Source organism: Caenorhabditis briggsae (assembly GCF_000004555.2).
Source record: "Caenorhabditis briggsae complete genome, chrIII, whole genome shotgun sequence".
Taxonomy (NCBI): Eukaryota; Metazoa; Nematoda; class Chromadorea; order Rhabditida; family Rhabditidae; genus Caenorhabditis; species Caenorhabditis briggsae.
In genome coordinates, this window is record NC_013490.2 from 6173268 (window position 1) to 6194488 (window position 21221).

The window sequence follows — 21221 nt, forward strand, 5'->3', positions numbered from 1 at the left end:
CGGCCCGGGATTTTACAAGTATGCCCGGAAATGTTTTTCTCCGGAATTTGCGGGGTCTCTGTCAGTTGTGAGAAATGCTTTCGATTTTCTCAGTGATCCAATTATACAATTGTTTTATTATAACCGTAATCATATTCATTTAGAATGCCTGCTCACAAAGTGCGAGCCGGCATCAACTTGGACACGATATTCGGAAATCCGCTGGTGAATGTAACCGGTGAACCGATAACTCCCACGAAAATTGCCATTTTTTATTTGATTCGAACACTTTTTCAGTCACATTTTGGAATCGGAGCTGTACCAAGCTTGAAACCATTCGACAAATATGAGAAGACAAAGTTTATTTAATTTCTTTTTTGAATAGAAAGGTCTAACTGGATTTCAGAGCGTTTTCAGTACTGTACTCTCTCATTCTCCGAGATGCCGAAGTTTCATACGAAGATTTTAGAATAATCGCCCGAATGCTGAATGATGAACTGGATCGTTCTGTCTATTATCATTTCACTTGCAGGTTTAGTTTTTCGTCTCATTGCCAATAAAAAAATTGTTTTTACAGTGTCGAGAAACTGGCAAACGGAGAAGAACAGCTAGAAATGCTTTTCGAAGACTCATTCTATACCGCGAAACGACCAACACACGAAAATGTTCTGAAAAGAGAAACGAAAGAAATGGATATGTTAACATTCATGAGCAGTACCTCGTTTATGTATGTTTGGATAAAACGAGTGATGATTCAGTACACTAGAACTTCACAAGAAGGAATATTCACTCTCACTAGGAACTTCCATGAATGGATTAATAAGAAAAAAATGTGAGTTTAGAAGACGCCTAATACGGACAAAATTTAATAGTTAAGTTCTTCTATCCAACATGGAATCAATGTTACACTACCATTTGACATCGACTGCTCCGTTCGAGCCCGACAGTGGATTGGTGAACAGCTCCGACTCATTCAGTTCTGTCCATCAAAAGCAATGCCGTGTTCTGAAATTACGAATTGGTGCCATATTATTCGTCGACGTCATCGGGATGTATCCGAAGTGAATTTAATGGAAGCAATCGTCCAAATCCAGCTTCAAGACCCACCAAGTGCTGTGGATTCTTTGAAAGAGTTCTTCGACCTCAGCATGCTGCATTTGACGGAATCAGCAAATGCAGCGTTGAATACCTTGAAACTTATCGCCTCGAATCCAGGAGCGATGAGATACGGACCAATTTTGCAAGGAAGAATATGCAGGATTTTTGGAGACAGGTAAAATAGGAGACCTGGAACTTTTGTAGTGAATAACTTCCCCTTATTTCCAGAATTTCCGCGCATACCCTGTTCACCGAAAGCATTCAACAATCACAAGTGAATGTTGATGATATGTGCAATCGAATAGCAAACATCGAGCTGACAATTAACGAAGTTTTCATGGCAGGACCGATTCTGATGAGAGCTGTATGTGATCCTTCCAGTAAGATTTTCAAGAATACCATTCAATAAAAACTGATATATTTGTAGAAAAAGATGATAACGAGAACAATGACAATAGCAAAAATGAAGTTCGAACTCTGCAAGATACAATTCATGCAGCTGCCGAGTGAGTATTTTTCGAATCAGGTTGAATAACTCGAAATATTTTCAGTATTAACATGCCAACGTGCCGAACACTACAAAAAAGTGTGAAGGAAGACTATGAATTGCACGCATATCTGGTGTCCCTATCAAAGTTTATGCTCTGTATTGAGGATCTGATGGATGGAAAATATTTTAGGTATGGGTTATCTGACCACGTACCTTCCGTAAAACCTGTAATAGAAGTGCTCCTAACTTTTGAGCCGACTTATCTTTCCTATTAATGGCATGGAAAAGTTGTCAACTGATAAAATACTGGGGATATTATGATAATTGTTTTATTAGTCGAAAATTTTTGATACCTCTCATAGGAACCGAGATAATTGAGCTCAAAATAAACGTTTAGAGTGGGTTTCTATTACAAGTATTTACTGTATCCACCTTCTGGCATACAAAAGTTTAACCTTTATTTTCCAGATTCAACAGCACTGCCGATTACGTGGCTGTGGGTCTTCACCGCCTTCGTCTGATGTCTGATGCACAAAGCAAGGGAAGAGTAGTGGAGGACTTTGCCGGTGCAATTATGACAAGTGCATTGTAAGATTTCATTAGTTCCTTATTTTTTCTCAACTGTTTTTTTCTAGAATTCAAAGTGGAATGTACAACCAGGCGAGACGTGCTTCGGAGGAGCTATTAGTGAACAACAATGAGACAAAAGACTGTCCGAAATTTGAAACTGAAAATCAGGTTTTCTTTCTTTCCGAGTCGCCGAAAACTCTAATAATAATTTTTAGGTTGTCGCTGGGGTGAACCTTGTTTATTCATTGGCTTCAATCGGTGACTATGAAACTGCATTTGATACTATATCATCTTTGAAGCTTGTATTCCCAGAACACCTCAACTGGTTATGCTCCCGTCACATTACAATCTGCTCCAGCATTATTAATTTTGAAAAGGACTTTCTTCTAAACCAATATTCTGCATGTTTCGAACATGTTCAAGTCCTTTCTTCACTTGCTCCTCTTGAATTCGTATTACGGAAATCTATTCTCCTTGCTGTCACTGGAAAACTGTCAGAAGCAGTTTTACTGCTCAAGGAATACAAGTGTGAAGATGTTCGTGGAATGATGAGAGTTCAAATGCAGCTTGCGACGATCGGAACCGCATACGGGCGGTACGAAGCATCCGAATATCACTTGGAAGAGGCAGGAAAAATCGCTATCAACGCACACTTTCAAGATGCGAATTTCCTGGTGACGAGACGAATCGGAAGCATGTTGCTAACAAGATGCATGCCTGAAGAAGCTTATCAGGTTTTACAAATCGCGCTGTTACTAATTATACTGTTATTTTCAGATTCTGGCTTCTCTTATTGATCGAGTGGAGAGTTTTGGAACCTACATCGAGAAGGCCATTTATTACGTATCAATGGCCCGGTGTCTCCGAATGCAAGGAGAAGATCCTCGCGATTTTTTGAGAAAATGCAAATTACAAATTGTGAACAACAGGTGGCCAGCCATGGAGAAACTGATTCTCACCGAGCTCACAATTCTGCACCATAGCCTTGGAATGTTCCCGGATGAGAACCGAATGACATGGGCCACAGAACAATTCAGCAAACTGGAAGCTGATTTCCCTGGCACCTGTACATGGCTGTTTATTTGATTTCTTTAGTTTCAGTAGTATTTTTCGGGTTTGTGTTTTTACTTTGCTCCTAGTTTTTTTAAATAAAAAATGTTTTTATTGAACTGCTCGCATTCGGTTCGAGCTTAATAACAAGTCATTGATTTTCAAAAATTTCAATAAAACCTGGTGGGGGAATAAAACTAGGAGGCGAGAACGAATAGAACAGTGAAAACGAGAATTACAAGAAAGTTAAAAGGCATCACACTGCCAAATGGAGGTAACCACGAGCACCTGCCTACTGAGGTTGGGAACGTTTGCGCCAGTCAACCTTATCAATTCCACGTCCACCCGGTCCACGAGATCTTCCTCTTCCTCGTCTGTCATGTTCTCTGTCCATATCTGAGCGATTCTCTCGTGAACCACTATAGTGCATTGCAAGGAAATCTGTTTTAGGAGCTCCAAAACTTCCTCCGACCGTCTGCTGGGCAACGCATTGATTTCTTAATCCCAAGAACTCGAAAGGCCCCGATTGAAATGCGCCTCCTCTTAGCATTCTCGGCTGATTCGATTGTTGTGGCTTATGGCGGGGGATGTGTGCTCCCTTATCCATCATTCCATTCTCATGTTGTCTTCTGTTCGGCAGTCGATGATCTCGTTGGTTATCACGATCATCTCTTCGGATTTCAAATTTTCTTCCTGGGCCACGGTCACTGCCAGAGAAAGCTCGAGGAATTAGCGGGAGGATGTGGACTGAATTTTGATGATCGTGCTCTTTTTTAGGTTTTCTTTGGCTTTCTTGTTTGTTTGCAACTTTGATAGCAGGCCAGAGAGACTCAGTGATGAAGTTGATCATAAGTCCTCCTTTGCTCATCCATTGGCTGAAAATATGATGAGAATAAAGATAATTATCTCAATAGGTGCACTCACTCGAAAGACTCCTTTAATTTCGTCGAAGCCGGAATGTTTTTGCAAACTCTCAATTGAATGTACTTTTGTCTTGAAACATTTGGAAACACTATCGGTTCTAAACGACAATTATGGCACTAAAACAGTCTTAATATGACTCACTTGGTTTTTCCTTGAGAATCAACTGAACGTCAACTGCTTTGCAACCGTCTAATTTAGTTTTGAACCTAATTTCGGACACATATCGATCTCCAATGCAATCAGAATACATAAGCACAGGATTGTTGAAAAGTCTCCGAGGCTAAAAAATGATCTTTGAAAAATTGCTTTGATAAAAAAAGACCAACTTCATTGGCACCAGCAAAGTGAATATCCATCACCTCTCTCTTGAGCTTTTCGAGTGTTGCCTCTATATTACGTCCGTTAGCGACGGTATAAAGAACTAAAACGAAATGATTCAAAAACAAAAAGTAAAGGAAAGTACTTACTTTTAGTGTGTCCAGGGGTTTCATTGAACAGAACTTTCAGTTTGAACTTCTCGTTTTCCAAAAGAGTGCGGCGTTTGTTCTTGAGTTTCTGCAATGAGGATATTATGGAAAAAAAGCTGATGAAGATGACATACATCATCAGAGATACTCAAAACTTCCATCGTTTTCGATAAGCTTATTTTGAACGACGCTGGCCTTTCGTATGACATCTTGAATATCTTATGGAGATTCGAAAATATTTCAAAAAAAGACTCGAAGAAAAGAAGGGAAAAAGTATCGGAAAATGTTTCCAGAGCTACCGTAGTCAGTTTAAAGGCGCAAAAGTTATGCTCAATAGTTGGCTTCGACACGAACGAGCAAAATGTTAGAAAAGTTAAATTTTGCTTTTTGGGAGCTTAAGTTTTGTCAGTTTTTAAAAAATGTTGTATCACCTCTATTTTTGTTTATAAAATCTTGAATATTTTATCAAAATGACGACAAATGGCGCGAGGAAGAGATGATAATTATCGGAAAATTTTCCCAAGCTACCGTAGTTAGTTTAGAGGCGCAGTGTTGTGACTAATAGTGGGTCTCGACACGAACGGGCGTGTTTCAATTATTGAGCCTCAATTTTTTTTCAATTGTTTTTGAAATTTTTCATGTGTTCTTCAATTTTGTCAAATTTCTCTTTATTCTGCTTCATATTAAAACTAATTATAACTCGTTTATTCAATCTCTTTGATGAAAAGATCAACTAATTTTTCTGTTTCTTCCTTGCTCCTGAATTTGTGCTTTTGGTTTCGTCTGTAAAGAAAAAATAATGATTATATTTTTCGAAATAATACTCACTAGAGTCACACTTCTCTCCGCTGTGTGATTTAGAAAGATCCTTCGCCCTGTAAATGGGTAAAATCAAAACTAGAAATCAGTTCAAATCTCTTACGGCAGTTCATCGAATTCGATATCCATCGATTCGTTCGGATTGTCTTTAGCATCTAACTTTGCTGAAGCCTGATGAGATTCTCCGAGTTCCCCAACAAATATTGCTTTTTGTTGCATCCTTTCGTTGTTTTGCCAATCCAGCGGCTCTTTCAATGTCACTTTATTTTCGGCAGCGGCCTCCGCAAGTAGATCACTCAACCGTTTGTAGTCGGGACGGTCATAGAAAGATGTTGCATCCAGAATAGTGAGAATTTCGTTAAATTGTTTGGGCACGCCTTCAAAGAACTGTGATCGCGCAGGTTCCGTTCTAATTTCCACTTTGGCGTCACCAATCAGTTTATGATTTTTGTGGCCATCGATACTCGCCCATGGGAGAGGTCCTTTCAGTAGCTCTACAGCCATATAAAACCAACTTTCCAAGTCGTCCCGAGCACATTGATCCTTGTGAGAATGAGCGGATACTGCACAGTATTGGAAGGTTCCCATGAGAGCAGCTGCGCTTCTGGGTGGTATGATTTTCCCTTCTTTGTCCCTAAACTTCAATTTTGATATCCGAAAACTCTCCCATGTCTGCCTACACAAATTTTCTAGCGAATCCAAAGTCAAGAATATAGACAGTTGACTCGTGCTCCCCGATACCAATGCAAAAATTTGGTGCTTTGACGTCGCGACACAACCATCCACAGTTGTGAAGATCTTCCAGACGTCTCAATGTTTGCCCCAAAATTTGAAGTGCGGTGGCAATGGAAAAACGTCTTTCAGGACGAGTTCTACGCAGTCGTCCAAGATCTGGACCGACTAGCTGCATGATACAGTACCTAAACAAGAATTTCGACAAAAAATGTTTTTGGAATTCCATCGGGACCTGTAGACATCAGTTCTTCCAGCAGCCACGAATTTTGGAAACCCTTTTAGCCCTTTGGTCGCCATCAAAACTAAAACATCAAGCTTCAAAACAGGACGCGAGTTTCCTTCTTGTCGTTCGCATTTCATAGCGTACTTTTCATTCGTTGCCACCTAAATTTTTCAAAATGTCGATATTTCTGTGCTTGTTAACAAACATCGGCAACGACATAGACATCAGAAAATGGTCCAGAGTAGATATTACGCAATACTTTCCACTTATGGTCACTGCTCTGATGTTCGATAATGAATCCAGGCTGAATTTAAGGTTTCATGAGAAACGAGATCAGCAGTCCTCACTTGTGGCATTCCACGAGAATCGCGTAGCTCATCACTGCTCATCTCGAAGTTGAAAAATAAATAGTTTTTCAACTTTCCAACTACTGTCGACTTAGAAAAAAGTTCCCAGACATCCAACGATTTTTCACGTTTCCGTGTCACCTAGTTTCTGAAATATTTTGGAGAAGGTTCACTCATAGATAGTCTTGAGATTCATAGCTACTCTTAAACCTATATTATTCTCTTCATTTTTATTTTTTCCTATTGTCGGATTTAAAAAAGTGACACCTGAAAATCTCGGAGACGGTTCTCGTGTCGATTTACGAGGGGGCGGAGCGAAAACGGATACTGTAGATAACAAATTTATTTATGTGAATTCAGTGGGATTTTCTGAACAAAATTTTGATTTCTTGATATAAAAATACCGCCAGCAGCTCTAGAATCTATTTTTCCGCAAAAAACTAAACTTAAACGTGAAAGTAGCTCGAACGAGCCGAAATTCTGAAATATTACGTTTTTGCCGCACTTATTCGTAGATCAAAAAAAGCAAAAGTTTTCAAATTCTTAGGTGTCACTTTTTTTAAATTCAACAATATGAATCCTTTCTTCCTAGTGGTCCAATTATTTTCTTCTGAATGTCCATAACTCCCATTCCTCCAGTCCCTTTTTCTGCGTCTCTGTGTCTATAAAGCATGTCAGCCGAGCGCGCTTCCTTCACTAAATTCTCAATGATTTCCTATAGTAAATACTTTCATAAATACTTTCACCATAATATTCCCTGTCACGGTCTCCCCAGCTCCCAAAATGAACTGCAAGCCTTTTTCTCAGCGGAGCGCGGTTGCGCGCGGCGACAATTTTTTTAAAAAAAATTTTACACTGAAAAGCCGGTTTTTAGCGAAATTTTCTCATTTTTCGACAATTGTTTCAATTTTTCGTTCATAGAAATTAAACAGGCTAAAACACGCATTTTAAGTGCAAAAGCAGCTAGTTCCGACAAAAAATGAAAGAGGAGATCGACTTTGAAGCAATTTTCGAAAACCGAAAATTTCTCAAATTGTTCGGTGTTTTAATAATTTCTTTTGTCAAATTATTGTAAAGAATCTATTTTTGAGTGTTTCAAGCTATTATTCGATTAAAATCTCTGACGGTGAGAAAAGATACCCCAATTTTTCGAAAATTGCTTCAAAGTCGATCTCCTCTTTTATTTTTTGTCGGAACTAGCTGATTTTGTACTTAAAATGTGTGTTTTAGCCTGTTTAACAATTTCCATGGACGAAAAATTGAAAAAATTGTCGAAAAATGAGAAAATTTCGCTAAAAACCGGCTTTTCAGTGCAAAATTTTTCAAAAAAAAATTTTCGCCGCGCGAAACCGCGCTCCGCTGAGAAAAAGGCTTGCAGTTCATTTTGGGAGCTGGGGAGACCGTGCCTGTAAAGAAAAATCTAGCAAATTTTTCAGTCTGGCCGCTTTCGGAAATGCGATGGGACCTGACATTTTCCAGCTACTTGTGTCACTGTCGCTGATTTCGCTCTCATCAAGTGATGCAACCGTAAGGTGCACGGATTTAGACCCAACACAGTGAGTCTTATTTTCATCAGTTAAATATTAGCAACACTATAAAGTTGTTCAGATATTTATGCAAGAACTATGCTGTGGATCCAATAACTCAGCAGTCAATCACATGCTCTGCAGATAATTCTGTTCAAGGTAAGGGAAAGGAAAAACACTCAAAATTAAATGAAATAAAGTTTCCAGTGATGTGCGAGACAGCAGAACATGTAAAATGTATCGGAAAGGATAACCAATTCGGAGTATTCAATAAAACGGTAAGCATCGAATAAGAATTTCACATTTTGAAACAATAGCTTCAGGTTCCCGATGCTTGCCACTACGGAGCCCATGTAAACTACACAACGGCACTACTTCTATCAATTTTCCTTGGCTTCTTCGGAATCGACCGCATCTATCTCGGGTATTACGCTCTCGGTAAATTACTGTTCTGCGAGTCCTTCGCTGAGTTTTTCTTTTCAGGTTTCGTGAAGATGTTCTCTTTGGGTGGCCTAGTCGTTTTCTGGGTTGTCGACATAATTCTCATCAGTCTTCAATTGCTTGGTCCGGCCGATGGAACTGACTACGCAATGGCTTACTACGGACCAAAAGTCCAGAGAATAAGATAGGTTTATTTTTGATAAGACACTATCCTTTTGGGGTTCAATCTAAAATTCTTCCTTTTCACGTTCGACAGTCACACCAACTTCTCCTTCTACACCTGCGATGGCTGCATGTGATATGAAATGGGATATAAATTTAGATTTTTCGCATATTTTGTAAATTGAATGTAAATATAAAATTTTGCTATTTCTTCAATCTAAATTTGTTCTAAAATTATGGTTTAAATTCCATTCATTACTGTTGCCTAGTGTAAATTATGTTCATTTTATCATCTTCAATGTGTTCAGAAGTCTTCAAAAATGGCGACCGACGCACAAATGGCCCAGGTTGCGGAGTTAGAGGTACTTTTAATAAAATTATATTGATTTTTCATAGTTCTTTTCCAGGTAGAAATGATGTCAGATATGTACCGCCGAATGACCAACGCCTGCCAGGCCAAATGCATCGCTACCGCATTCAAGGAGTCCGAATTGACCAAGGGAGAAGCAGTATGCCTGGATCGATGCGTTGCCAAGTATCTTGATGTCCACGAGAAGCTGGGAAAACGATTGACAAGCATGTCACAAGGAGACGAAGCAGCTCTTCAGAAGATTGCTCAGCAATAAATTTCGTTTTTTTTTCAAATTCTAGAATTTAGTTTCTATTCAATTTTGTTGCTTTCAATTTTATTGTTGTTGTGATGATTGATTTTTAAATAAATTATAAAAATTCCATGACCATTTTTTATTAAGCAATTTGGTAGATTTTTCCTATTTTTGTTTGGATCAGTGTTTTGGAAATCAAGACAGACTTTATTTCAGACAGCAGGAGCAACGAAAAAGCTAAATCGGTGAGTAGATTTTTACATTGAAAAAAAAACAAAAATAAAGCCCTGAAAGAGACAAGAAAACGGGTCTATGAGATATTTAGACCGAAAAAAAGTGAAACTTGCACATAAATACAACTAGAATGCGGGTTAATAATGTGATAATGCGTAGGATATATGGCAAAGTAGGAGTAGAAAAAGCAGAGAAACCGTAAAATTTATGCGCTGAAATTTGTGAAATGGTTGAGATTTAAGAAAATGATGTGCAGGTTCTCTTCATGCACAGAATCGCTGACAGAATGTTGAGAAACACTGAAAATATTGAAATTAGTTTGAGGAAGATAATAAGGATAATTTTACCTTCGATAGCAGCAATTACGAATTGCACAGAGTTTACAGCGACTCCAACCTTCAATTGCCAGAGACACTTGGCAAAATCGTACTTGTCCATGTGGGAGAAAATGTACGAAATTCTGAAAAATCAGTATTCAAAATTTATTGTCAATCTTACCTGCTGGTATCATGGGTTCCCAACAGACAGAATGCCTCATCACGATCGATTCTCGGATGATGATAAGTGCCAACAAGAGCCCAATTTCTAGCTGACAGACCTCCACTGATTAGGCACATCATGACAGAAACCAACGAAAGTGTCAAATGAGCCATGTACAAGTTGAGAGCTCCAACTTTGGCGGCAACTGAGCCTACGATCGCATTGATCACGTAAATAGCAGAAGTCCAGATCGCAGAGTAGTACGGACAGTAATCCGAAGTATCACGATAGCACCATATACCGCCACCAAGAATCACCACTGAAATGTGATTATTTTTTTTAATTTAAAAAAAAATAGACCCACCAGCTAGCATGAGCTCGACAAGACACAATCTGAACATTCCTCGATTTTCTCTTCTTGGGAATCGATCGAACCACATAGGATTGAAGCCAGGTTGATCTGGAACACAATATTCTGGAGGTGGCGGTGGTGGAGCGGATGGAGGGGCACAACGTCGTGGGAGAGATGAAGCAGAAGCGTTACCATAGCGGGGCAGGGAGGAAGAAGAAGAAGATCCTTGGTTCTGAAATCAACTGATAATCTCAGAATCTAAAACTTAATGGTACCTGGTTTATGGTGATCTCCATTGATGGAGCCGCAGGAGCCGGAGCATACCCATATGGACGATAGCCACCACCGTACTTGTAGTCCTTACCCATCTGAAAATCTAGATCGGTATACAAGCGCGTAAATCAATATCAATCATTTCAAAAACCGAACATAACGGAAACAAGGTGTAGGAGAGGGAAATAGAGGGCGAGAGAGGGTGATAGTAATGTGACCTTCTTTCTCCATCTTTTTTTTCGTTTTCTATATTTCACACTATCATTACAAAAGACAGACATTTTTCTCTGATTGCAGGGCGCGGTGTTTCTGTCAGTGAAATGGAATAGAGGGGTATGATCAGATGAGAGACGTAGAGAAACAGAGAAGAACTGTGGAATCTGAAGAGCTAAAGACATTTTTTGTGATATGACTCAGAAATTGACAGTAAGGAGAGAGAGAGAGAGGGAACAAAACTAGACAATCAGAAGGCTGAGAAAAATAGTAACGAGATATGAATAAGCGGAGAGAAGCTGGAAGAAAATAGGTTAGTCATAGCTATTATTCCGGTCCAAAAATTGGAGATGTGGAAGAGAAATGGTGCTGGCCGTGGCCGAAGGTTCTACAACGACAACTACAGTAACCTAAAAATATTTTGTTTTTCGTATTTATTCTCTCGTTTTCCCACGGAAGTTGAGAACATAAATTTGGAAAACATACAAATTTTTAGGTTACTGTAGTTTTCGTTGTGAGACCTTGGCCCACGACCACCAGCATTTCTCTTCCGCAGCTCTGTTTTTTTTGTACCAGAATAATAATTAAAAAACAATAAACAAAAAAAAAAAGAGTTCTGAAATTTTACAAGTTCTAATCCTTTGCTATCAGTTCAAAAAGAAAGAAAAGTTTAACGATTTGTAAGCAGTGGAAACAAAGAAAAAAGTCAAGAAAAAAAAAGAGAGAACCCTCTCTTCTCGACTCGTCTGATTGCCAGGAAATCTCTCTAGGCATGTTCTTCTCCTTTTCTTTTTGAGTTTAGCAGAGTCAACTCCAGTACAAGCAAAAAAGAAAGAAGAACATATGGCATGTATGTACTCTCGCGCACATCTAAATAAAAATTCTGGCTTCTCCTCCTTTTCCCTATTTTTCCGACGCTGAAATTTGACACTCCCAGTCGATACGTGTGATCCTAGTGGAGGGCATGACTAGGAAACGGACTTTCGGTCAGAGCTGAAAGAGATAAAACAGCGAATATTGGCACCTAAACAACCTAAGTTCACACGAAAAAGTCCAAGATCCAAAGAGTTCGAGAAAAAGAGCAATATGTATTTTACGAGGCAAAAAATCGGAAGCCTGTGGAAGTAGTAGCTCGATGAGCCGAGGGGCTTTGTTTGCCCACCTTTAGAGCACACACAGAAATACACTCTTTAACTTGTTTCATCATAATTTAGAGGGCACCGGAGAGAAAAAATGGAGGAAAAGCACGCGACACAGAAGAACTAAAGACTGTATTTTTTCGTAGAAGAAGGAGATTACGAAATCAGAATAGGTAGTATTTCTTATCAAATCAGGGGGGAGGTATGAGGTCAAAATGTGGGGGAATCAGGCGGAAGATTTGAGAATAAGTTTGAGAGTTAAACTGTTAGGAGGTTAGCTAGATAGAATTCATCCTATTCTAATTTGTATCTATTTTCAAATAGAGCCAAATCCAGATTTTTGGTTTTTGAGGACAGAGCCAGCGCCCCAATCTCTTCCATGATCCTAGACATAGAAAAGAAGAAGAGTTGTGAATCTTCTCCTTTTTCTTTCTCTTTTTTTTCATCGCCTTTTTCTCGCATGTCAATCTCGGGGGCAACGACGATGATTGCGCAAGACAACCCTTTTCGAAAATAGTGTGTGTGAGCATGCAATAGTGCAAACGAGAAGATGTCACTCGCACGGCTTCCTTGAGACATCAGATAGAAGAAAAGATTTAGATAGAAGAAGAAAGAAAAAAAGATTGTGTTCAATTTCAGATCCTCCGCCTATAAAATGCGACATATTTTTGGATTTTCGATTCGTGGATTCTCAACGAAAAGGCTGGATGGTTGGGCAAAAAGTGTACAAAAAAGTGGGAAGAGTGTATTCGTAAAAGTGGATGATGGAAGAACAAACAGTCTAATTCAACTAGTAGCCAGCAAAGAGATCGCAAATAAAGGTTTCAAAAAGGGAATACTGTGAAACCTGTAATAGAAGGGCCCCTTACTTTTTAACTTGATCTCAATTATCTCGATTCCTGTAAAAGTTATCGAAAATGTGTCAACTGATAAAATGCTAGTGATTTTATGACAAATACTTTATCAGTTGACTACTTCTTGGTATCTTTCACAGGAAACGAGATAAATGAGCTCAAAGTTATGAGTTAGGGGGCCCTTCTATTAGAGGTTTATGATAATTTCTGAACATTAGTAAAGTTAGTTTGCAGTGAAGGTTGGAAGTGCTATTCGAGCTGTCGGCAGTCTAGAAAAAAGCTTAGGATCCCAACAGGAAACGGAGTTTGTAGCAAGCGAGTTGAGAGTCGTTGGACAGGATGAAAATGTATTTATTTTTCAAAATTGCCATAAGTTCAATAAGAAAAAATTTCAGGCTCGTTACGATGATCTATCCGCGGACAACCTTCGAAAAAAGACACATCTTCGAGCCAGAAACGTACAATTCGCAGCATTTCTTCGCCTTCGATCCACAATCTTCCGCGAGACTCATGAGTTTTTCATGTCTCGTGATTTCATCCACATCGATACTCCAAAACTAACTCGAAATGATTGTGAAGGAGGTGGAGAGGTTTTCGATGTGGTTACTACTTCATCAGAAGCTCTGAATGGATCAGAAGGTGTTAAGGAAGATCCGATTTATCTTTCAGTGAGCTCTCAACTACATTTGGAAGCTTTGGTCAGGTAAGAATCTATTTTTTACTGATTATAAATCGAAAAATTTTCAGTCGTCTACAACGAGTGTACACATTAGGACCCGCATTTCGAGCTGAAAAACAACAAAGTCATGCACATCTTAGTGAATTTCATATGCTAGAAGCAGAAGTTGCATTCGTTGAGGTATCTTCTTCGATCTCCTTTTCAGGGGAATTTTCAGAAAGATTTATTTTCAGACGATCGACGAGATGTGTGAACTTGTAGAATCCTACGTCCAGCACATGTTTTCCTTGCTTGATTCTCCTAAATTTCAAACAGAACTCAAAATAGTTGGATCTGAACCGACGTCTCCAGTTCCAACGAATTCCAAATTTTCTAGAATTACCTATGATGATGCCGTAAAACTTCTCACCTCGAAAGGTTCAAAAGTGACAGCCAAAAGTGGATTGTCGAAGAAAAATGAGCTGGATCTTGTGAAGTATCACAACAATCTTCCAGTGTTTGTAACTCATTATCCAACAAATCAAAAACCGTTTTACATGGCAAGAACGAAAGATGAGACGAGTACTTTGTCGTTTGATCTTTTAGTTCCTGGAGTTGGAGAGTTGGCTGGTGGATCTGTTCGAGAACCAGATGCGGAGAAGTTGAAATCTCGAGGATGTGGAATCGAATGGTATCTGGATACACGACGACGAGGACAACCACCGACTGCTGGTTTCGGAATCGGCTTCGAACGACTTCTACAGTATATGCTAGGAATTCAGAATATTAAAGACACTCTCGCTTTTCCAAGATGGTATAGGCATTGTCAATGTTGATAGTTCAGATTTCATATTAGGTTATTTATTTGTTTCGTTTCAATAAATCGTTTTTTAAAATTTTGGTTTTCTGGAGGATATTCTGTTTAATCAGTTTTGTATCGATATTTTTTCCACTTGTTTCTCTCAATGTAAGTCAGTAAACCCTCAATTTTTCAGATCAGAAAATGGTGAAAATCAAAAATCGATACTATGTGATTCGAATGATCACCAACGACGGCTCTCAACCAACTCCTCACAAACCACTCATCTTTAGAGAATTAATGAAACTCGCCGCAGAAATGTTCGGCGATTTTGGATATTCCATTCTTAAAATGAGCCTTTCAGTTAATTTTTGAATCAATTTATAGATTTAAAAGTGGAAAATTGCAGGTACGAGTTCTCGATGAAGATGTTATAGTTCTACGAGTGGCTGAAGGCGGAAACAAGTACTTCGGAGCGATTCTTCCCTGTGTTCACAAGATTGACAAGCAACCAATGGTACTGCAGACCATTTTTATTGGTGAGGATTCAATGGGGATTACTGTAGCCTACGCAACAGTCATAATGTTTCAGGTCGGAGCATGCGATCTTGTGAAAAACGATTAATCAAGATTAGGCAAGATGAATTGCATTCTGCGCTCAAACAGTGCACAACTACTGGTAAGTCCCTTCTAATCGTTTTTTAGAAAGCATTAGTCTAATTTTCAGAAACTCGAATTCAAATTCTGGGAGCGATCAAGGATATCTGCGGAAACTGCGGGCCAACTCGAATTTTCTCAGACGAACAGCGGAAAGATCAATCGAACAGCTAATAATTGAAAAAAATCGTTTATTTGTTACTTTTGTACACTTTTGTTAACTTTTTCCATTCAAATTCTCTGTTTTGTTCAATTCCATAAATCCTCTCGAGCAGTCCTCATATCTGCATCGTCAACGTGTGATTCCAATGATTTCTCTTGGGTTGGATGTAATTTCGGACTGTACACAGACTTCTCATTGGCTGGGGAGCATGTTCTAGGCTGATCTGTTTCCGAAACCACTTTTGTGGGGGATCTTTCTTGGCGCTTAAATAGAAAAATAATTTTAAATTCTGGGAATAATTTCTTACCAAGGAAGAATTATCGTAATAGGATTCCTGAGTGGGTGGAGAGACTAGTAATGGGTTGAATGGTCTGAAAGCACTTGATGCGACTTTTTGGCTCCGCGTCACTTCGAAACCAGCCATTTCGAAACAGTTTCAAAATGGCAATGCAGGCCAATGGATACATTTCACACTACAAAAACAGTTTCAGGGTTTTCAAATATGCTTTTTCTGATAGAACACATTCTGAAAATTGAAAAAATCCAAAATTTAATTTTCTCAAAAAAAAAGAAAATATCTTGAATTCTTCGATTTTCAGAATGTGTTCTATCAGAAAAAAAAGCATCATGGAAAACCCTGAAATTATTTTTATAGTCTGAAATTTATCTATTCACCTGTCTTACCACGGTTTCGAAATGACCGGTTTCGAAGTGACGCGGAGCCGATTTTTTGCTGAAATCTAAAAGTCTTACGGTATATGCGCTCCTCCCGGCGGTCCTGTATCATAATCATCTCTTTGTGTATCTTCCAAACTTAATCTCAAATTGCTTGTTTTTCTGAGTGTCTTCTTTTTATTCTCTTTCTTTTTCTCTTTTTTCTCCTTCTCCTTCTTTTTCTCTACACTTTTCGTCTTCTTTAATGGCTTCTTTTTCTGTTTCGGCTCTTCTTTTTCTGACAGTTGCGTAGGCTCCGCCTCCAGAATACTACTCTTTTGGGTCTAAAAGTTCAAGCTTGAGTCTTAAGCTTAGAGAATTTGGAATACCGGTGAAAGAAGTTCTTCTGGCTCTGGAACTCCTTTTGTGATTCTCTCGAGCTTCTCTGCTTCGAGTCTCTGTAACACAAACTACAGTAACCTAATTCTAACGGGTTATTCTACCATTCTCTCAATTTCTTTGCTCAACTTTTTTCGGAAAATACAAAAGTGATAAAAAGCGAGAGAAGCGAAGAAAATAGTCAACTCAACGCCAGTCATAATGCTGGTCATTTTCTGGAATTTTTAGGTCGAAAAATGCAGTTTTAACAAATTTTAATTACAATGAATTCACTGAAACTTCGAGAGTCTCCAGTCGGATACGGAGGCGCCATTTATTAGGAAGTACAGCTGTGGAAAATGTTATCTCCACGCTACGAGGATATGGCTGCTCCTTGGATCCACGTGGATCTTCCAGTTGTCTTATTCAATGTGATTCCTGTGGAAATATGACCTTCATATTTGAATAATTCCAGTGTTTGTAAGGGCAAGAGAGACAGAGAGATACCAATTTGAATTATACAAAAATTGGATTTATGGGTTTTGCCTGCGCACGGACGGACAAATCTAGGACACCTCTGACCAATAATTGCATTCATTTTACGGTGGAAAAGAGGAGAAGGAAGGGGACTATTGGTCACAAAAACATAAAGATTTTACTATGAGTACGGGAATTCATGCAGGAGAAAAGGAAAAAAAAAAGAAAGAATAGGACGAGAATCCTAAAAATGTGGTTTATGGGTTAAAAAGCATCACTAAAAAATGATTTCATGAGGATTCGAGTTAGGAGAAAAGTGGAAATTCAAAAGTTAAAAATCCAATCTTCATGTCAGGAGATGTTGCAAAACGTTTTAGAAAAAGCATGAGAACTTCTCTGAAACATACTCTAAACACTCAAATATAATGACCCTCCTCACTTTCCACTTTGATGCAATTTATCTTGGTTCCTGTAAAAGATATCAAAAATGTGCCATTTGATAAAATGTTTATCTTATTATCAACAATATTTTGTCAGTTGACCGCTTTTTGATATCTCTCATAGGAACCGAGATAATTGAGCTCAAAGTTGGTGGACATCCTATTAGAGCATTTACCACTCTACAAAACTATAATCAAATGACTCAGTTACTCTGAACTAAATGAATTATGTGAAGCAAGAATATAGCTTCATTTTTGGAGTTCAAAGTTTTTAGCTATTACGATTCATGAGATATGCGTCTCTAAAGCTGGCAGAGCACAGGGGCACCGCCCTCCTGGCTTTCCATTTTTAAACGGACATATCTCAAAAACCGTAATAGCTATACAAATTGTTCACTACAAAATTGAAGATCTATTTCTGTTTAGTATATTTTGAAGCTTTCAAAATAATGGAATAGTTGTGAACAACTTTTGTAGTACCTCAAATTTCTGAAACTTGAACATATATTTACCGTATTTGCTCGAATAGAAGCCCAGTCTATACGGTCCCTTTGAGCTCAATTTTTCTCGGTTCCTAAGAGAGATGTTGAAAATTTGTCAACTGATAAAATGTTAGTGATATGGACAGTTTATCGGTTTACAATTTTTCTTTTATAGGAACAGAGAAAAATTGGCACAAAGTTAAAAGTTGGAAGGCTCTCATATTACAGGTTTTACAGTACTCTAAATGGGAGCTAGGATTTATTCAACGACAGTTTTAAAAGTTTCTCTTCGAAATTCGAAAAAGTTCAGAAGTCCAGAATTCAAGTTCTTGCGATTGTGAGGCCTGGTCAGGTGATACTGAGCTTTTTATAGTTTTCCGGAGCTCCTCAGAAAAAAGTCTTTCAAACATTCTCAATAGTCAAACTTTGCTTTTTTCGAAATTCGAACATATCCAACAAATTTTGACCACAGCTTCCCTCCCCATCTGTTCCATCCATCCATCCACTTCCTTCAACTGGTTTTCATACGGTACCCCACATTTCAAATCCTTTCGTTTTTTTTATTCAAATGTCCCCTCTCTATTCAATCCACCATTCCCAACTCGTCACCGATCTCATTACTTCTCCCCCGCCACCAAAAAAAAACGTCTGTCTCTCCTCCATCTCATTTTTTTGTGTTCGTTCGTCCGTTCGTCTCCCACCCACCAACTGGTCACTATATTTGCCTGACCTTTCTCTGCACGTCTTCGTCTTATATACTCTTTGGCCATTGGCTTGGTGGGATTTGTCTGATCCCTCTCCTCAATCCACACTATTTTCCCCTCTTCACCAAACCGTCCGTATCCCTCCTTTGACCACCCATAGCCACCATTTGTTCGCTCGATGAGGGGAGAGAGACTTCTTTTTTTGTTTGGGTGGTGTCTTCTTTTCTTCCCCGAAAAAATGCAAAGAAAAGAATGGTCCATCGTCTTTCTGCGTCCCTTCATCTGTTACACTATTTCGTCTCTCAAGGGTGTCACCAAGACAATGCACCATTTGTTCACTATTTATTCTGACCTTTTTTGTACCTTTATGACAGTTTTTGTTTTGACTAGGGGAAGCGTTTTGGGGATACTTGCAAAATTGGCCCGCAGCCCGGCCCGGCCTGTTCAAAGTTTTGCGGGCCGGGCCGCTAATTATACATAACCTGATTTTCTAAATTTGTTTAAAAAAAAATAGTTCGACTCAATTTATTAGGTTGGCAGGAAAGTAACTGTCCATTTTTTATTAGTAAATAACACAAACACAAGAATAGTCCAGAATTAGCAATATGCACCGTCGTGATCCACAACATGTTGGCAATGTTCAGGTAACTTGTGGGTACCATCCTTCCAAAAGTCAGCTAGTGGCAAGTCAAAGTATCCCTCCAGTCCATTTTTTCAGGCATCAATTGTGTTAAAGTCCTTAAGCTCGAGATGACGTCGTACCCTTTTGAATAACCAATGATCTGATAGAGCTGAATCAAGTCTTTAACGGGGGGTAAAGGAGAACCGTCCAGCCAAAGCGGCTCAGGTACGGCGCGACTTTCCGTGAACATGAGGTTTTTTAATTTTTTACCTGCAGTCAAGTCAGACCTGAGCAGCTTCAGTGGGACCGTTCTCCCTCACCTACTTATAGTCCCGACTGATCTCTATCAGATTATTGAATATTCGGAGAGATACAACCTCATCTAGAGAATACGAAAATTTGCACCATTTATGTGAAAAACAGGAAAAAATGAATACTTTGATTCGTGGCTAGCTGGCTTTTGAAGGTACTGTATCCACAAGTTATCTGAACATTGCCAACGTGTCGTGTACCACGTCGGTGCATACTGCTAATCTTGGATTAATCATGCTTTTGTATTATTCACAAATAAAACAAGGGACAGTTACTTTCCTGCCAACCTAATAAAATTCTTCCAAAAGTCTCAAAATCTCGAAATCTCAAATTGGAGAATCTCAGAATTCAGAGTTTCAACATCTCAGAATCTAAGAATCTCTGAATTTCTGAATTTCAAAATCTTTGGATCTCTCGAATTTCTGATATTCTGAATTTTTGAATCTCAGAAACTCAGAAACTCAGAGTCTCAAGGTCCGAAGATCTCTGGATCCAATTATCTCAGAATCCAAGAATGCCAAGATCCAAAGATCTCAAGACCTCAAAAACCTCAGAATCTGAAAATCTGAGAATCTGAAAATCGGAGAATCTCAAGACCTGAAAATATCAGAATTTCGAAATTTCAAAATCTCAGAATGTCATTATCAATTTGTAACATTTTTTTCTAAAGTCTCTTCACCATAATTCAAAGTCATCCATACTCCGTTTCTCTCATCCCAATAACCCATTCACCCAATTTTTTCCGTGTATGTCTCGTCCTTGAACCACCCGTACTCTCCCCTCAATTTTCGGACCAACTCAACCCTTCCGTCCATCAATTCTTCCGTGAAAAACCTCCCACCAAACCATCACAAAAACCATCGAATACGTCTGTCCATGTGCATTATTATGATGCTTGCGTAACCAATTTTCTCGCTCGCTCAACCCAACGAGACCCAAGACCACCTGTTGTTCGTTAAAATAATATAACCGTAATATAAGAATAATAATTGTTCTCATAACTAAAATATTCTGGATCTCCGCCTTTCCCTTCTCCTACCCCAATTTTCCACTTTAATCGTCCTTGGTCTCCATTTTTTTTGAGATGCGTGCCTGGACAATCAAATGTGTCAATCTTTCACGGGGCAGGCAGCAGGCGCAAAAAATGGAAATATTGAGAGGAGAAAAAACTATTTTTTTGTAAAATTTTTCACAACTTCCACCCTTCTTTTGCGAAATTGGGAGGTTTTTCAAAACTTCAAATTTTTTTGACAATGAGAAATTTAAATTTTTAAAAAAGTATAATTTCATTTTGGTAATATTATTCTGGTACGAAAAAATCGGTAGCCAAGGTCGAAAGTCCCACAACGATAACTACCGTAACCTAATAATATTTTTATCGTAAACACTCTAATAGAGCGCCACTCAGACCGTCCACTTTGAATCTCTATATCTCATTTCTTGTAAAAGATATCAAAAAGCCTGCCCTCTAATGTTTTATTACACCTGATCAATAAACAAATTAAATTAAAATTAAATAAAGTAGTCAACTGTCAAAATGCATTCGTATCATAATATCAGCAAAATTTTATCAGTTGACCAATTTTTGAAATTTTTTACTGGAATTGAGATGCATGGGCTCAAAATTGACAGGATGATTTGCCTTTCAAAAAATTTGAAAATTTCTAAGTGTGCGGTGCTTCTAATCGGCACAGTTTTCTTTTTGACTCATTATTCTGGTGTCCTCCTCTTTGAATCAGAACTCATAAACCCTTCTCTCTTTCTCATGTATACTTTTTCTTCTTCGTGTTCATTTCACCTTTTTTTCGTTTTTTTTATCCCTTGTCATGTACTCATCCTTTCTTTTCTTTACTTTGACATTCTAATAAAAGTGCCGACAAAAGAGAGAGGATCT

The 21221-nt window shown here is 38.6% G+C and overlaps 10 protein-coding genes across 10 annotated transcripts; 5 read left to right on the forward strand and 5 right to left on the reverse strand.

The window, feature by feature from the left end:
- Window positions 1–144: 144 nt before the first annotated feature.
- Window positions 145–3223, forward strand: Cbr-such-1 (the record flags this gene model as incomplete). The annotated part of the gene is made up of 12 exons (XM_002641361.1): window positions 145–204; window positions 277–338; window positions 386–511; window positions 557–811; window positions 857–1252; window positions 1306–1457; window positions 1505–1583; window positions 1629–1757; window positions 2036–2155; window positions 2203–2305; window positions 2353–2871; window positions 2915–3223. The coding sequence occupies 12 exons, from the start codon at window positions 145–147 to the stop codon at window positions 3221–3223; spliced, it is 2310 nt and encodes a 769-aa protein (XP_002641407.1).
- A 256-nt stretch (window positions 3224–3479) lies between these two features.
- Window positions 3480–6744, reverse strand: Cbr-spe-6 (the record flags this gene model as incomplete). The annotated part of the gene is made up of 12 exons (XM_045243860.1): window positions 3480–4062; window positions 4112–4208; window positions 4253–4391; window positions 4438–4532; window positions 4579–4666; window positions 4713–4972; window positions 5407–5453; window positions 5501–6031; window positions 6078–6288; window positions 6318–6516; window positions 6561–6659; window positions 6703–6744. The coding sequence occupies 12 exons, from the start codon at window positions 6742–6744 to the stop codon at window positions 3480–3482; spliced, it is 2391 nt and encodes a 796-aa protein (XP_045095107.1).
- A 1416-nt stretch (window positions 6745–8160) lies between these two features.
- Window positions 8161–8857, forward strand: CBG13274 (the record flags this gene model as incomplete). The annotated part of the gene is made up of 5 exons (XM_045243861.1): window positions 8161–8258; window positions 8311–8387; window positions 8436–8506; window positions 8552–8666; window positions 8712–8857. 5 exons carry the CDS (start codon window positions 8161–8163, stop codon window positions 8855–8857), a joined length of 507 nt encoding a protein of 168 aa, XP_045095108.1.
- Window positions 8858–9151: 294 nt separating this feature from the next.
- Cbr-tin-10 lies at window positions 9152–9457 on the forward strand (the record flags this gene model as incomplete). The annotated part of the gene is made up of 2 exons (XM_002641364.1): window positions 9152–9193; window positions 9239–9457. 2 exons carry the CDS (start codon window positions 9152–9154, stop codon window positions 9455–9457), a joined length of 261 nt encoding a protein of 86 aa, XP_002641410.1.
- Window positions 9458–9907: 450 nt separating this feature from the next.
- CBG13276 lies at window positions 9908–10870 on the reverse strand (the record flags this gene model as incomplete). The annotated part of the gene is made up of 5 exons (XM_002641365.1): window positions 9908–9969; window positions 10018–10130; window positions 10169–10469; window positions 10515–10734; window positions 10778–10870. The coding sequence occupies 5 exons, from the start codon at window positions 10868–10870 to the stop codon at window positions 9908–9910; spliced, it is 789 nt and encodes a 262-aa protein (XP_002641411.1).
- Window positions 10871–12782: 1912 nt separating this feature from the next.
- On the forward strand, window positions 12783–14475 carry Cbr-nars-2 (the record flags this gene model as incomplete). Its single annotated transcript, XM_045243862.1, has 5 exons — window positions 12783–12948; window positions 13216–13328; window positions 13377–13684; window positions 13729–13840; window positions 13894–14475. The coding sequence occupies 5 exons, from the start codon at window positions 12783–12785 to the stop codon at window positions 14473–14475; spliced, it is 1281 nt and encodes a 426-aa protein (XP_045095109.1).
- A 167-nt stretch (window positions 14476–14642) lies between these two features.
- CBG13279 lies at window positions 14643–15269 on the forward strand (the record flags this gene model as incomplete). Its single annotated transcript, XM_002641367.1, has 4 exons — window positions 14643–14801; window positions 14848–14977; window positions 15031–15117; window positions 15166–15269. 4 exons carry the CDS (start codon window positions 14643–14645, stop codon window positions 15267–15269), a joined length of 480 nt encoding a protein of 159 aa, XP_002641413.1.
- A 75-nt stretch (window positions 15270–15344) lies between these two features.
- On the reverse strand, window positions 15345–16624 carry CBG25867 (the record flags this gene model as incomplete). Its single annotated transcript, XM_045243863.1, has 4 exons — window positions 15345–15521; window positions 16161–16256; window positions 16302–16333; window positions 16585–16624. 4 exons carry the CDS (start codon window positions 16622–16624, stop codon window positions 15345–15347), a joined length of 345 nt encoding a protein of 114 aa, XP_045099385.1.
- A 1890-nt stretch (window positions 16625–18514) lies between these two features.
- On the reverse strand, window positions 18515–18724 carry CBG25868 (the record flags this gene model as incomplete). The annotated part of the gene is made up of 1 exon (XM_045243864.1): window positions 18515–18724. One exon carries the CDS (start codon window positions 18722–18724, stop codon window positions 18515–18517), a length of 210 nt encoding a protein of 69 aa, XP_045099386.1.
- Window positions 18725–20055: 1331 nt separating this feature from the next.
- Window positions 20056–20142, reverse strand: CBG25869 (the record flags this gene model as incomplete). Its single annotated transcript, XM_045243865.1, has 1 exon — window positions 20056–20142. The coding sequence occupies one exon, from the start codon at window positions 20140–20142 to the stop codon at window positions 20056–20058; it is 87 nt and encodes a 28-aa protein (XP_045099387.1).
- Between the last annotated feature and the right edge of the window lie 1079 nt (window positions 20143–21221).